Raw genomic sequence first — 14,924 nt, 5'->3', positions numbered from 1 at the left:
GACCTCCCTGGTGGTCCAGTGGTTAAGACTGTGCATCCACTTCCACTGCAAGGGGCATGGTTTCAATCCCTGATTGGGGAACTAAGATCCTGAATGCTGTGCAGTGCAAACAAAAAAAGAAGAAGAAAATCAGTAAATGATTTTACAACTATATATATAAAATTGCCCTTTTAGGCACCACTCTGAATGTTATCTCCAGAGAAGGAAGCAAACTTAGGTGCAGCTGATGCGTTAACCAGATATGACACAGAGAACATTTCCTTCTGCTTTTCACTTTCAAGTTTATTCTAAGGCCTTGGATCTCTGCAGCTCAGTTGGAGGCCACGGAGAAGATGCCTACTATTCCCATGGGAGCCCCTGCCCTGCTGTGGATAGCTCTGCTGCTTTTCTGTAAGTAGAGTTACCAGCCCCCTTGAAGGGGCCAGAACAGATTGGGGGAGTGGCTGGTGAGGGAGAGTTGACAGTTTTATTGCTGACTTTTTCTAGGTTATGAGCAAACTGTGGGTCATTTCCCAGGGATTCTGTAGGGAGGACGAGCTGGATAGGGGGGTTGGGCATCATCTAAGGAGGGGGATTGGGCATCATCTAAGGAGGAAGCCGGACTGAAAGTCTGGTCCTTGCTATCAAGCTGGATTTTCCTAGAGGGTAAAGGAGGGACAGCAGAGGAAGGAGAGAAGCTCCTTCTCTCCCTTAAACAGAGTCCTGAAAAGATGGTTGGCCCTTTAAACTCCATGGATGTGGACCTCAGCATCATAACCAGATCCCAGTCTTCAGGTATGCAGAAGGCTGGGGTCAGATACTAACTTATTGTCTCTGGATTTTGCAGCTCCAGATGGCATGTCAGCAGGTGAGTCCTCTGTCCTTGTTCCCTCAGCATTTCAATGTGTCTGGAAATTGCCCACCCTTCATCCTTTCCCTTCATCCCATCATCTGTTTTTTAATGATTATTAATCTGCTCTTCCCTGCTACCGCACTTCCACCTGCCTCATCTTCCTTCTTTCCCCCATTCAAAAGCTTCCCACACAGCACTTTATTCTCTCAAGTCACCCTTTCCTCTTTTATGCAAACATTCATGTCTGCTGAGCATCTGTCTCAGCCTCTGCTCCAGATACTATGATATAAACTCATTTAATTCTTACATCATCATCCCTGTTATTATTATTGCCATTTTATAATTGAGGATACTGAATTAAGATTAAGTAATTTGTTGGCGGTTACATGGCTAACAAGGCACTGGATTCTAACGTAAGTCCCTTAAATCCAAGTCTAGTTCTCTTTTGACCATATCACCTCTTCCTCATCACCACCTGGCCACTTCCAAAGTCTTCATTCAAATCCGTACCATATCTCTTTGTTCTTGAAAGCCTTTTAAGACTGATCATCTTGGTGATTCTCAGTACCTTCCAGAATTGACATATAATTTTCATTCCCTATTCACTCACAATTAAATAGTCATAAAAATTTAGAGCTGGGAGAGGCCATGTATTTCATTTAGTCCACTACCTTAATTCATCCATTATTCACTCATTCATCAACTCAATAAATACTTAATGAATACTCGCTATGTAGTAGTCATTGTGCTGAACTATGTATGAACATCACAGACATAATCTCTGCCTGAAAAGAGACTTCAATCCTCATTTACAGATACTGAAATTGGAATCAAGAAAATTAGAGGGATTATCCTCTTTGTTTTTTAATATCTTACATTCATGTCCTATTTTTTCCTAGGTTGGGAGCTAGAGTCCCTAGGTGGGACCACAAGATTCTTTCCTCCTTCCTTTAATTCTAGGACTCAGGTTTCTTATCACCAACAGTTTAAGGGTAGATTGACCGTTGATTGACTATTATTATGTCTGTACTCTGGAGGCTGAACAGATTTCAATGATATTTTCCCTCCTTCCATATCTCTTTCCACAATCTGTTCTTCTCAAAGCCATCTGGAAATCTAAGGTGTCCTTGAATCCACCATGGAGAAAAATACTTAAAGGAGATGCTGTGACTCTTACATGTGGTACGAACGGTTCCTCTGAAGACCAGTCCTCTCTGTGGATCCACAATGGAACCAGTTTCACAACGAATAATTCAAGATGGCACATTGTGAAAGCACGCATGCAGGACAGTGGGGAATACCAATGCCGAATCAAAGGATTTGCCATCAGTGAACCCGTATACCTAAATGTCATCAGTGGTAAGTTCCAGGGCTACAGAAGTATCAATTCTCTCATGTGCGGAATGGCCCATCTGACAATGGGGAGAAAGCAAGTTATTCCAAGGCTTAGAGAAGCAAGGTGGAACTCAAGGTCTCTCTCCACATACAGGTCCCTCTCTCTTCTTCTGCCTCTACTCCATCTGACCTTCTGGCTTCTTTCAATATTCTAGCAGTCTCCCAATGTTCCTCCTCTAGTCTGTTTCATTTCTATCTTCTCTACCTGGCTACAGATGCATATTACATGGTCAAATGGCATATTGGATACGTGAACATTACAAAGAGCTCTTTGATTTAAAGATTTACTTTGCCATTTCCATGTGTCATGACCTGAATATTAAGTTGTACTCTTTTTTCTTTGCTTAATTTATTTTTTAATTGAAGGATAATTGCTTTACAGAATTCTATTGTTTTCTGTCAAACCTCAACATAAATCAGCCACAGGTATATATATATATCCCTTCCCTTTTGAACCTCCCTCCCATCTCCCTCCCCACCCCACCCCTCTAGGTTGATGCAGAGCCCCTGATTGAGTTTCCTGAGACATAGAGCAAAATTCCCCTTAGCTATCTCTTTTACATATGGTAAAGTAGTAAGTTGTACTCTTCATTTTGAAAGCTCTCTCTTTACATTCCTCATGTACTCTACTTTTACTTAAGAACAAATCTTATGTTTTGCTTCATCACTCTCCTACTGTCAACAATTAGTGCAGTGTGCTCAGGCATATGTGGGTTACTTTGTAAATGTTCAGTGAACAAAGTAATGATTTCATTTGAACAGCTAGGTCATTTATATTTTGTTTTATATTTTTAAATATAAATATTTTTAAAGTATAAGCACATTTTGTATTTTTTCTCTTGAGTGAAAAGAGATGTTTCAACATCTGTGTACAAATTCTTAAGTAGAAACTGCTGCTACTGCTGCTAAGTCGCTTCAGTCATGTCCGACTCTGTGCGACCCCATAGATGGCAGCCCACCAGGCTCCCCCATCCCTGGGATTCTCCAGGCAAGAACACTGGAGTGGGTTGCCATTTCCTTCTCCAATGCATGAAAATGAAAAGTGAAAGTGAAGTCGCTCAGTCGTGTCTGACTCTTAGCGACCCCATGGACTGCAGCCTACCAGGCTCCTCCATCCATGGGATTTTCCAGGCAAAAGTACTGGAGTGGGGTGCCATTGCCTAAAGCAGTGTAAAATAGCTTCTTTATTTTTTTGGAGTAGATTCTAGAAAAGTCCTCAAGGATTGCTCCTAAATAAAATATGCTTATGCAACCTAGACATGTTTCTATTCTAAATTTTGAGTTCTTAAAATGACATTAGCCATAAAACCTGACTCATTATTGACAAACATTCATTGAGAATCTACTGATTCCTAGGTATTATTAGGCACTGGAGATATGATGAAAGGAACAGACATGCTCCTGACCTCTGAAGTAGAGAGCCCAATGAGGAAACGGACATCCAATCAATAATTACACAAATAATTAATTCAAATTGTAATGCATGTTCTGAGGAAGCTGGAGGCTTACTATGATTAATAGAACTGGGAAGCACCTATAAGTTTAGAGAGGACAACTCTACTAGGCTAGGACTCTCCAGGCAGAGTAGGATAATTTCCCCTTTAGTGACCAAATGCAACAATAGAGCTGAAAGGGATAATGGGTTTCAGACTTCCTATGGGTGGGCTCATCAGAAGTGTCAGCAATGTTGTGGCCCCAGAATTACCTTTCAGGAGGAAAGAGTATTTATCAACAGAGGAGACTGAGCCAAGAAATGGGTTAATGACAACGGTTTCTGATACTCTCTGCATGACCTTTTTTACTATCTTATTTTTCTTTTATCTGTCATTGTTAAATAAATATCTTAATGAATATTTTTCAGACTGGTTGATCATTCAGGCCTCTGCTGAGGTGATGATGGAGGGTGAGTCCCTCTTCCTCAGGTGCCACAGTTGGAAGAATCTGAATGTCTTCAAGGTGATCTACTACAAGGATAACAAAGCTCTCAAGTACTGGTATGAGAACCACAACATCTCCATCACCAATGTCACAGAAGGGAACAGTGGCATCTATTACTGTGTGGGCAGAATTCAGAGGCTGCCCTACATCTCTAATAAACTCAAGATTATAGTAAAAAAACGTAAGTTGGTGAAGGAAAGGGAATGAGTCCATATCAGGGGAAAGGAGAAAGAACATTTGAGCCTAATGCAATTGAAGCTATAGAATGGAGGCAACTGTGATTCCTTGAAAAGTCTACTAGGTTTGCAATGAGGAGACCAGGGGTAGAGTATTTCCCTTAGTCTCTGTCTCAGATTCCTTACTTGTTCATTGGCAACAGTAATACCTGCTCACATTATGGAATTTTTACAGATGTTAAATGCAATAGTTGTGAAATGGATTTTTAAACTGTTGAGTATTAGTCAAGCAAAGTCATCTATTGCTCCTGGGGAGAAACTTACATTTATCAAATAGAAAACAGTTTCAAAGTTGAAGGAACAAACTCTTTATAGCTTGAAGAGTCTATTCTAGCCTATGAGGGATGGGAAAGGAAACCAACTCAACAGGCTATGTGCCTGTGAATTAGCAGATGAGAAAGAGAGCTTGATATGGAAAGAGTAGTCAGGCAGGCTGCCTCTGTAGCCAATGAAAGGCTGCCATTTCCAAATTTCATATAAAAGAATGAGCCTTTAAAATATTTGCTTTGCAATGAGGAAATCAGACATTTGCTTGGTACACTTTGCTCATGCCAAAATCTTAAAAAACATGAGACCAGAAGCCACAATTAATTTCTAATGGTAGTTCTCTGTTAACTAATTTGAGACCTGTTGTTTGATTTTCACTGTGCTTCCAGTATCCTTATCTGTAAAACAAAGGGTTTGGACTAAACTTCATTAAAATTGCTTGGAGAATTAAAAAAAAAAAAATACTGATGTCTGTATATCATCCCTTGAGCTTCTAACTTAATTAGCTTGGAATAGGCCTGGACATCAATATTTGAAAGCTCTTCCAGGTAATGGTAATAGGCAGCCAGTGTTGAGAGTCACCGGTCTAGGTGATCTGTGAGTAATTTCTGGCTGTAATATTCTAGGGTTCTAAAATTCTAGAAAAATTGCAAAAAATCATTACTTTGTAAATAGAATAGCAGAATCACAAAACAGTGGACTTGAAAGGCAATTTACTTATTGCCTTGTTCAGTTGCTCCATTGTGTCTGACTCTTAGTAACCCCATGAACTTAGCCTATCAGGCTCCTCTGTCCATGGGATTTTCCAGGCAAGAATACTGGAGTGGGTTTCCATTTCCTCCTCCAGGGGATTGTCCCAACCCAAGGATCAAACTGGTGTCTCCTCCATCTCCTGCATTGGCAGGTGGGTTCTTTACCACTAAGACACCAGGGAAGCCAACTTATTAATATTTATGATCTAGCCCAATATCTTAATTTCACCCAACAGACATGCAATGAATGATGATTGCTTGAGAAATAAGGCACTGGTGACCCCCTGCCCTTACTCTATCTGCTTCCCACCTCCATGTCCTATGTGGACATTGGTCTTGTGAGGCTCCAAGGGAGGGATCATCTTTCCTATGACCTTTTCCATTAGGCATATTGGCCAGACAAGCCATTAGAAAGGGACTGTGGGGGAAATACTCAGGACTCCCTAGGGCTTCAGGGAGCACAGACTGAGGAACCCAAACCTATGAGTGTTTTGTCTCTGCTACTGGATGTCATTTCATGCTAGAAGGTGAAGGACCATGTTGGATCCTTCTTTTAGGGAAGATGAAGACTTTAACCTCAGTTTTCAATTCCTAATATGAGTTATGTTTCTTATTGCATCTAGCATACCCTCAAAGCAACTATTTCTGGCTACAATTTCTTATCCCATTGTTGGTGGTGATTCTGTTTGCTGTGGACACAGGGTTGCTTATCTCGACCCAGCAGCAGTTCACATTACTATTGAAGATGAAGAGAACCAGGAAACGCAACAGATTTACGGACCCACAGCCTAAACCAGATCCCCCAGGGAACTGAAGTCACTCCTCAAGAAACCTCTCCGATGGCAATTTCTTTTTGGCTTTAGTAAATGCTTCTCAGTTGTCAAAGACAACTCACAAGGTACATAGAAAATGCTCACAGCTTTATAGAACTTCATTAAACTTCATTAAACTAATGGAGTGGCACGTAATAGTAAGTGCTCAATAAGCATCATTTACATAAGTAAAGAAACGAATAGATTCATTTATTAGCATCTGTAAAAGCGATATACAACTTGAATAAAAGTATGAAACCATGTAATGTGACAGTTTTGTTTTGTTTTTGTTTTAATTTCCTTTTTTTGTTGTTTTAATTTAATTTAATTTTTTAACTTTACAATATTGTATTGGTTTTGCCATATATCAACATGAATCTGCCACAGGTATACACGTGTTCCCCATCCTGAACCCTCCTCCCTCCTCCCTCCCCATACCATCCCTCTGGGTCGTCCCAGTGCACCAGCCCCCAAGCATCCAGTATTGTGCATCGAATCTGGACTGGCGACTCGTTTCATATATGATATTATACATGTTTCAATGCCATTCTCCCAAATCATCCCACCCTCTCCCTCTCCCACAGAGTCCAAAAGACTGTTCTATACATCAGTGTCTCTTTTGCTGTCTTGTATACTTGGTTATTGTTACCATCTTTCTAAATTCCATATATATGCGTTAGTATACTGTTTTTCTTTCTGGCTTACTTCACTCTGTACAATAGGCTCCAGTTTCATCCACCTCATCAGAACTGATTCAAATGTGTTCTTTTTAATGGCTGAGTAATACTCCATTGTGTATATGTACCACAGCTTTCTTATCCATTCATCTGCTGATGGACATCTAGGTTGCTTCCATGTCCTGGCTATTATAAACAGTGCTGCGATGAACATTGGGGTACACATGTCTCTTTCCCTTCTGGTTTCCTCAGTGTGTATGCCCAGCGGTGGATAATGTGACACTTTTAAGTATTCGAGGCTTGCTAGTTTTGAGGCATAACCATGAAGTCCTAGATTAGAAATGTTCTCTTTTGTAATGTTCTCTCCATTGTAAGTCTGACCTACGAATGAGAAGACAAGGAAGAATGTGCTGATGAAGCTGATCATTTTTATGTTCTCTCTTCACTTACTATCACATGAACTTCTAGCTCTTGGCAGAATCTGGGGCAGGCTTGAGCCCCTGAATTCTGGGGGTGAGGCTCAGTCTAAGAGTTCCCTGTGATTGTTTCACTCCTGTCTTATCTCCCCAAATTAAATCTTGTATATCCTCTTACAGTACCTGAACTAAACATCTTAGAAATACTCACACATAATAACTCTCACAATGAAAAAGTACAGGACTGAATAAGATCTCAAACAAAGTCCCAGTCTTTTTTCTCCTACCCCTGCCCCACCTCTGCTCATGAAGACAGTTATACGGGGCCCTGGGGAAAGCACTAGAGAAGAGAGGAAGGTACTGTTGGTGCTGACCAGGAGTTCACAACAGGAAATGGGAGATCAGAGCACCTTTAGTTTATCTGTTTTTTTTTTTTTTTTTTTGAACAATTAATAACATAAGGAAGTGAACTAGGGGGAACATCTGTAAATATTCATAAGACTGACAAGTCCCATTTTCTCCAAAGGGGTCATAAAGAATAGGGAAATCATTAAAGGGTTTTTTTTTTTTTTAATATAGGTATCTGCTGTTGGCATAAAGGAAACCCTTACATCCCCTTGAGTTCTGTGGCTGAACTAATAAAGTTGACACAAGGCAAATTAAAAGGAGGAAAAGAAAGAAATTTTAATTCAGGTGCTCAGAGGTCTCATAGACATGGGACCTTAGAAGTGGCCAAAGCAGGCAACCTTTATACTTTTCAGACAAAGAAATGATACATTTGAAAGGAATTGACAGGACAGAGAAGCTTAGGTTTGGAGTGCTCAATTCATGAAGAATCTAATCAGAGATTGGGCTTGAGGTATTAAATAAAAGAAGAAACAAGGTTTTCTTCTTATTATTATTTTTAATTAGAGGATAGTTGTAGATATCCCTTCACCCCATCCCACCTGTCTAGGTCCTTACAGAGTACTGGGCTGAGCTCCCCGTGTTTTATATATACACACAGTCATTTTCATTTCTTTTCCATTATGGTTTATTACAGAATATTGAATATAGTTCCCTCTGTCATATAGTAGGACTCTGTTGTTTATCCATCCTATATATAATGGTTTGCATCTGCTAATCTCAAACTCCCAAATCCATCCACCCCACTTCTTAAGTAACTTTAATTCAAAATATTCAATATGTCATTGTGGCATATTTAGAGACAGCCCACATTGAGTCCTAACACTGGTATGAACCTCCTTAACACTGTCCATGCTTTTTTTTTTATAATAATTTCAGAGAGATAGTGACCAGATTCCCAGGAAACGGCCATTGGCACTTGGCTTTGTGTAAAGAGGCTTTATGGGTGGAGAAGGGATTTTTTTCTGCAACAATAGGCCAGGAAAAGTCCCTATAGGAAGCTCCTTGCTGTTATTCCTAGATACTCCCCTACCTTTAAGAAAAGATAGAAGGTCTATTATAGTTACAGGCTTGGGACCAGAGTCATACAGAACATTCATTAACAACATCTAGTCTCATAGTGTTTTACACACAGCTATGTATCAGGCTGAAGAGCAAGTTACTTACTCCTTTATTTGTTCTGAGACTAAGTGACCCAGAAGAATTGAGAGAGATTGAACATGGATAGTCCAGGCTTTGTAAGCTTCAGATACATCTTTCTGAGTCTTGACTGTTACACTTCATGTTTCTTCCATTTACATCCTCACCCACAGCTTGCAAGCACTATGGACTAAGCACAAACCTGGAAGTTCGAGCTGTTGATAACTAGCTGTGTGACTGGGGCAAGTTCTTTCCAGTCTCAGATTCCATTTCTACTTTGTAACAAGGGAGGTTTGGACTAGGTGGTCTCTAAGCTCCCTTTTAGCCCAGACATTTTGTCTTTCATTGCACGGGAACCTGGCTCTGTGTGGTGACTCTCCAGTACAAAGGTTGAGAACACATTCCCCAAGAAGCTCCAGTGTGAATTTCTCTTTCATACTCCACATACTGTTCTCTCCTTTCACTGTGTTCTTTCATATATTTAAATTTCATACTTGTATCAGACTTATGTCTACCATTTATTTCCACATTTTTTTCTTCCTGATAGTCATACATCTATTCTGTAGGGAATGTGGAACACATAGTTGGATCTTGAGTACTCTGTGGACCCTCCAAATATGGCACTTATAAAGATGTCTTTATATATATATATATACACATATATATATATGTATATAAAATCTATCTGTGACAGAAATAGTATGAATGTCACCAAATGATTAGATAGAAATAATTCACCCCAGCTTCACCCTCTGTTACCTCCAATCCCTTACCATAATGGTCTAGACTAGCCCATAAAGCAAATTTCTTTCCCACGATTACTGTTCCAAATTATCTGCCATAAACTGTCACAAACTCCCAATAATAAGGGATTTGTTTTTGAACATCAAGTCAGTAGCTCCCTGCTACTGACCAGTGGAAGAAAAATTTCCATGGCCCTCAGGAGTAGAACAGACAAAAGATACACCTCATCAGTATTTCAGGAAATTGAATACTTGAAGAAAGGCTCTGCTTTCTCTCTTTTCATTAAACGGAACATGGAACAACAGAACATCTCCTTGAAGTCAAAAATGGGAGCTTTATGTTGAGAATGGCAGAGGCACTTGCCAGCCTGGGTCCCCAGAAAACCTCAGAGAGTAGTGTTATCTCCTTGCCTTAAATTGTCTACCCAGCCCTGGGCCTTAAATTGTCTACCCAGCCCAAGTTCCCAACTGATGCCTTATCAGCTTCCATGACATTCCCACCATAAGTCTTTTACTCTGTAACTGTGCCCAGGATCACTGTTAAAGCCACTTGCATACATCACTTAAAGCATCCACAATCTTTCCCTTCTTGAAGACTTTCCTGTTTTTCCTGTTATTTGCTATTTTTGAACTATCTCTGAGAGAAGTCAGTAATCTCACTGCAAGGTAAGGAATGCAATGAAATTTGCGGGGAGCCAGAGTGAGGAACTCCACCCATGGCAAAGGTCATGAGGAAGGAGGCTCAGCATACTCAAAGGCAGGATCGAGCCTCAGGAGTCCCCCTGGAAATTCTCGACCATCTACCCCCCAAACCAGAGTCTGCCTACTTTACTGCTTTGTGCTCTCACCTACACCTTTGACTTTACGGGGGGCTGTCTTCCACCACCATCTCTCTCCTGAACAGGTTCTTCCGGCCACATGTGATTGTTCAGAGCCTCCCAACTGTGAGAGGCATAAGATGTTCTAAACTGTCTAAATACAGATTCCTTTGAGCAGTTAAAAGATTGATTAGAAATTGTATTGGTGAAGGGTTTTTCACTTGTTGGGCCAATGTTTGTTGCTAAGTTTCCATATCCCTTACCTGCTGTGTCCCTGGCAGTGTATTGATTAATATAATTGGTGTAAGTAGTAGCTTTAATGTTTGTAACCTTGGACCCTTGAGTTAATTCTTTTTCTTGTTATAGCCCACCACACCTTTGCCCTATAGGAATGCAACTTTATCTAATGCTTTTGGAGGGTGGCTCCTGACTAATCACCTTTATAGAAAAATAAGTTTTCTGAAGAAAGGGTCTTAAAATGTTAACAGGCCTCCGGGCCAGAAGATGATGCAAATCACCTAAACTTTTGCATATGATAAGTTTGCAGGAAGAAAGCCTGGCTTACTGCATGACTCTACCCTTCCCCCATTATCCTCTATGCATAACTTAAGGTATAAAAACTACTTTGGAAAATAAAGTGCGGGCCTTGTTCACTGAAACTTGGTCTCCCCATATCGTTCTTTCTCTCACCTTCTGGCTGAATTATTCAGCCTCTTTTCTCCACTAAATTTTCTCACTGAGCTATCCTTATTCTATTACTCTTTATATCCTTATTAACGTTTAATTAAGCAATTGTTTCCTGATCCTCGCCGATGCCATCCCCGCTTCGAATTCCCTGGATCCACGAGGGCTGGACCCCGGCAGAAATTGAACTTGCTTGCAGAGAAATTTTTGAAGACAAAGAAATGACTTCCTGTGGATTCTGAGAAAAATGCTAATTTTTATTTATTTATTTATTTACCAGTTTGCAACAAGGTAATACTGCACTGCCACAAACTAAGCTGAACCAGAGTAAATATCATTCAATTAATAGGATTAAATTTTTGAAAATTAACATCTTTTTAAAATTAAAATACAGGAACCACTGATCTTCTACCTTCACTAGCTCATATCAAGGCTGAAAATTTGGAATCTCCATTGACCAACCACTGTTCTAGCAATGGGATCCTAAAAGTTGCAGACTGGGATCTCTAAGAAACAGAGTCTGAAACAGAGATTTGAAAGCAGCAAGTTTATTAGGGAGTGCTCTCAGCATCAACACCCATGCGGGATGAAGGTAGAGGGCGAAGTGGAAATGTGATGGAGTCATGCAGAAACCGCAAATCATCTCACAGATAGGAATTCCTGAATCTGGGAGTACCCTTCATAGCTATCTTAAATTGAGGAAAGGGTGCCAGTCTATACCCTGAAAAAGATAAGTCATTGGAAAGCCCACCCATGGGAAGGGGCTATGACTCTGGAGATGGCAATTCTTTAGCATGGTAGTTCCTGAAGTGGGGTTCAGCTGCCAGCTGTCAGCCCAAGACATTTCCAGCAGCTAGGGAAATAGATGTGTGGGTCCTGAAGGGGCAGCACCAGAGCAGCTACCAAATACAATTTCAAATTGAAGTGAGTGTGACACTGGCCATCAGATCTTTACCTAACAATTTTATCTACATTAAACAGAACTACTAAGAAAAAAATTATAACTGTTTTCTGGCTATCATAATAGAAATAAACTGACTCTGTCATTTCTAAAAATATGGTCACCAAGGCAAAGATATTTTTTATCTTTTATCTCTGGTCAGATTTTATATACCAGTGTTTTTCAGCAAAGCTAGATATGTTAAGTTGACTTAGAAGATTTGTTCATTTCCATTGGTTTGTCCCATTTTCAGCACCTAGATAACTTCACGACACTCTTACAAGTGACATTTTGCCTCTGCAGGACCACCCCATGGGATCAGCTAGATTCTGGAGACTGCAGAAGCTGCGTTTGAAATGCAGGCTATACCTGATCTTTAGCATAGAAGGCCAGAGTGCTGTGAAAGGATAAGGGAGAGAGAACCAGAGCATATGAAAGCATCACCTTCTGTGATGCTCAGACATAAAGTGCTGTTTTTTAAACTCAGGTTTTAAGTTGGGAATATCTAAGAAGAAATTTCTGAAGATTAACCACTGAAAGTTTAGGTGGTTTTTGTTGTTAAGTTGCTGAATTGTGTTCAATTCTTTTGTGACCCCATGGACTGTAGCCCACCAGTTTCTTCTGTCTGTGGGATTTCCCAGGCGAGAATAGTGGAGTGGGTTGCCATTTCCTTCTCCAGGGGATCTTCCTGACCCAGGGGTCAAACCTGCCTCTTCTGCACTGGCAGGCAGATTCTTTACCATTTAGCTTCTGGGAAACCATGATAGCTTAGGAGCTGACTGGAAAAATTTTTCATTAAATCAAGCTTCAGACTTTGTCTTATTAATAAATGACTTCAGAAGCTGCAGTTCAAGTGCTTACATTTATAACACTACTTCAAAGATTTAGGTCTACTCTGCAAAAGGAACTCTGATTCTTCTTGGCTCCTCCCAGCCTCCATCCTCTTTCACTCCTGTGTTGGAGGTATGAAAGCATTAAACTGTTTATCATGATCTCCTTTCCCAAGGAGTTTTCTCACTAGTTTTTACCTAGGCATCTTGGGACTGGACAACCCACCTCTGTGCTCTCAGTAGCTGAAGATCTTTTGCATTACCACATATGTACTCCTCATTTCCAGAAATAGTCAGTTAGGGCAGTTCTGTCCACTTGGAGAGTAGGTTTTTTTGTTCGTTTGTTTGCCTTTTGAAGACCCCTCAGGCTGTGGTGGGATATTAGCAAGCAGCAAAATCAGATTACAAAAAGCCTTCAACATCCACAGAAAAGGACATGCATGTGTCTCCACACTTACTTGTTAAATAAATTTTGCACAAATTACTCCTACGCCCTTAACCACCACAACAGAGGTTTTTCTGAGGTGGTTTCCAAGCACTTTATTTATTAGCCTTTTAGAACTCTGCTGAATTTTGTCTTACTGTAGTTGTATAATCCAACATATTCTCAGGACATATTTAGATATGTATGTACACGAGTGTGTGACAGAATATGGGTATGAATGACCCACACAGATAAATCTTTTCCCTGTATTCTTAAGGGTATGATAAGTCATTTTCTATTCTCTCTTAAGGAGAACACAGAGAAGCATGACTAACTCAAATGGAAGCCTCCAGTTTTAGCACCCAGTTCAGTCTATTCTTGATCCCATACTGAGCAGCATTACTAAAACAGCATTAAAATTAATATATGTTTATGAAATGAGAGAAAAGGCCTTCCACAACTCTCCTCACTAAGAGGAGAGGGGCTTTCGCCCCACGGCTCTGCACAAAGCATCTTTGACATCCTGGTTCCTCAGACTGTACACGACAGGGTTTAGCAGAGGGGTGATCACTGTGTAGGTCACTGAGATGAGTCTGTCCTGCCCCAGGGAACTCTGGGACTTAGGCTTCAGGTAAATGATAGAGGCACAGCCATAGTGGATGATGACCACGATGAGGTGGGAGGCGCAGGTGGCAAAGGCCTTCTTCCGACCCTCAGGTGAAGCAATCTTGAGGATGGTGGAGATGATGAGGACGTAAGAGATGAAGACCAGTCCCATGGGTACAACAAGGACACAAATACTGACAAAAACGTTGATGATCTCATTGACAGTGGTATCTGTGCAGGCCAGCTTCAGCAGGGGTCTCACGTCACAAAAGAAGTGAGAGATGACAAAGGCATCACAGAAGGGCAGGCCAAACACAGACGTTACCTGGACAATGGCCATACTCAGGCCAATTCCCAGGGACCCAGTTGCCAACTGGATACAGGCCTCTTTACCCATGATGACTGAATACCGTAGAGGGTTGCAGATGGCCATGTAGCGATCATATCCCATGGCTGTGAGCAAGAAGCAGTTATTGATACCAAAGGTTAGATAGAAAAAGAGCTGAGTGGCACAGCCTTGGAGAGAAATGGTCTGATGAGGACTCAGGAGGCCAGAAAGCATACAGGGAATGATGGCCACAGTATAGCAGGTCTCAGAGATGGACAGCATGCTTAGGAAAAAGTACATGGGAGTATGAAGATGATGGTCCAGGCGAATAATAGTCAAAATAACAGCATTGCCAGAGAGAGTCAGCAGGTACAAAGTTAGAAAGACAACAAAGAAACCAAGCCTGTGCTGCCACCCAAAGCTGGAGAAACCTTCAAAAAGGAACTCAGCCACAGAAGTGGAGTTTGGCTTTGGCATTGAGGGAGACTGAGGTCTAGAAGAGCTCAGCAAAGGAAAGAAAGGTATGATGAGTTAATCATGAAAGATAATAGGCTGGACCAAGGCCTTCAGTGAAGGGTGTGTCCATTTTATGAGCAATGCCTGAGCCCTCAAGAGTCATCAGTGTTCAGGTTAGACCACATGCTCAGAGCCATCACTTTCCCCTCTCTTTTCTTTAGTACT

General features: G+C 40.9%; 2 protein-coding genes across 3 annotated transcripts; one reads left to right on the top strand and one right to left on the bottom strand.

The window, feature by feature from the left end:
• The first annotated feature begins 220 nt into the window (after window positions 1–220).
• Window positions 221–6,495, top strand: FCER1A (Fc fragment of IgE receptor Ia). Of its 2 annotated transcripts, none has more exons than XM_027538292.1 (5): window positions 221–390; window positions 827–847; window positions 1,937–2,191; window positions 4,089–4,221; window positions 6,044–6,495. In XM_027538292.1, exons 1-5 carry the CDS (start codon window positions 333–335, stop codon window positions 6,210–6,212), a joined length of 636 nt encoding a protein of 211 aa, XP_027394093.1. In that variant the 5' UTR covers window positions 221–332; the 3' UTR covers window positions 6,213–6,495. The 2 variants fall into 2 exon arrangements, with proteins under 2 accessions (XP_027394093.1, XP_027394091.1); XM_027538290.1 differs by having other exon boundaries at window positions 224–390; window positions 4,089–4,346; window positions 6,044–6,493.
• A 7,283-nt stretch (window positions 6,496–13,778) lies between these two features.
• LOC113890403 (olfactory receptor 10J3) lies at window positions 13,779–14,720 on the bottom strand. The gene has a single exon (XM_027538289.1). It carries the CDS (start codon window positions 14,718–14,720, stop codon window positions 13,779–13,781), a length of 942 nt encoding a protein of 313 aa, XP_027394090.1.
• Between the last annotated feature and the right edge of the window lie 204 nt (window positions 14,721–14,924).

This window comes from Bos indicus x Bos taurus, chromosome 3 (assembly GCF_003369695.1).
Source record: "Bos indicus x Bos taurus breed Angus x Brahman F1 hybrid chromosome 3, Bos_hybrid_MaternalHap_v2.0, whole genome shotgun sequence".
In the NCBI taxonomy this organism is placed as follows: Eukaryota; Metazoa; Chordata; class Mammalia; order Artiodactyla; family Bovidae; genus Bos; species Bos indicus x Bos taurus.
Note: the sequence above shows the minus strand (reverse complement) of the source record. Positions and strands in the feature narration are given on the sequence as shown.

Bases quoted from the DNA above. Each gene is read 5' to 3' on its own strand.
- FCER1A (XM_027538290.1), top strand. From the start codon at position 333: ATGCCTACTATTCCCATGGGAGCCCCTGCCCTGCTGTGGATAGCTCTG. The intron at 848-1,936 runs GTGAGTCCTCTG...TTCTTCTCAAAG, and splicing joins TCCAGATGGCATGTCAGCAG to CCATCTGGAAATCTAAGGTG. The intron at 2,192-4,088 runs GTAAGTTCCAGG...AATATTTTTCAG, and splicing joins ATACCTAAATGTCATCAGTG to ACTGGTTGATCATTCAGGCC.
- LOC113890403 (XM_027538289.1), bottom strand. From the start codon at position 14,720: ATGCCAAAGCCAAACTCCACTTCTGTGGCTGAGTTCCTTTTTGAAGGT.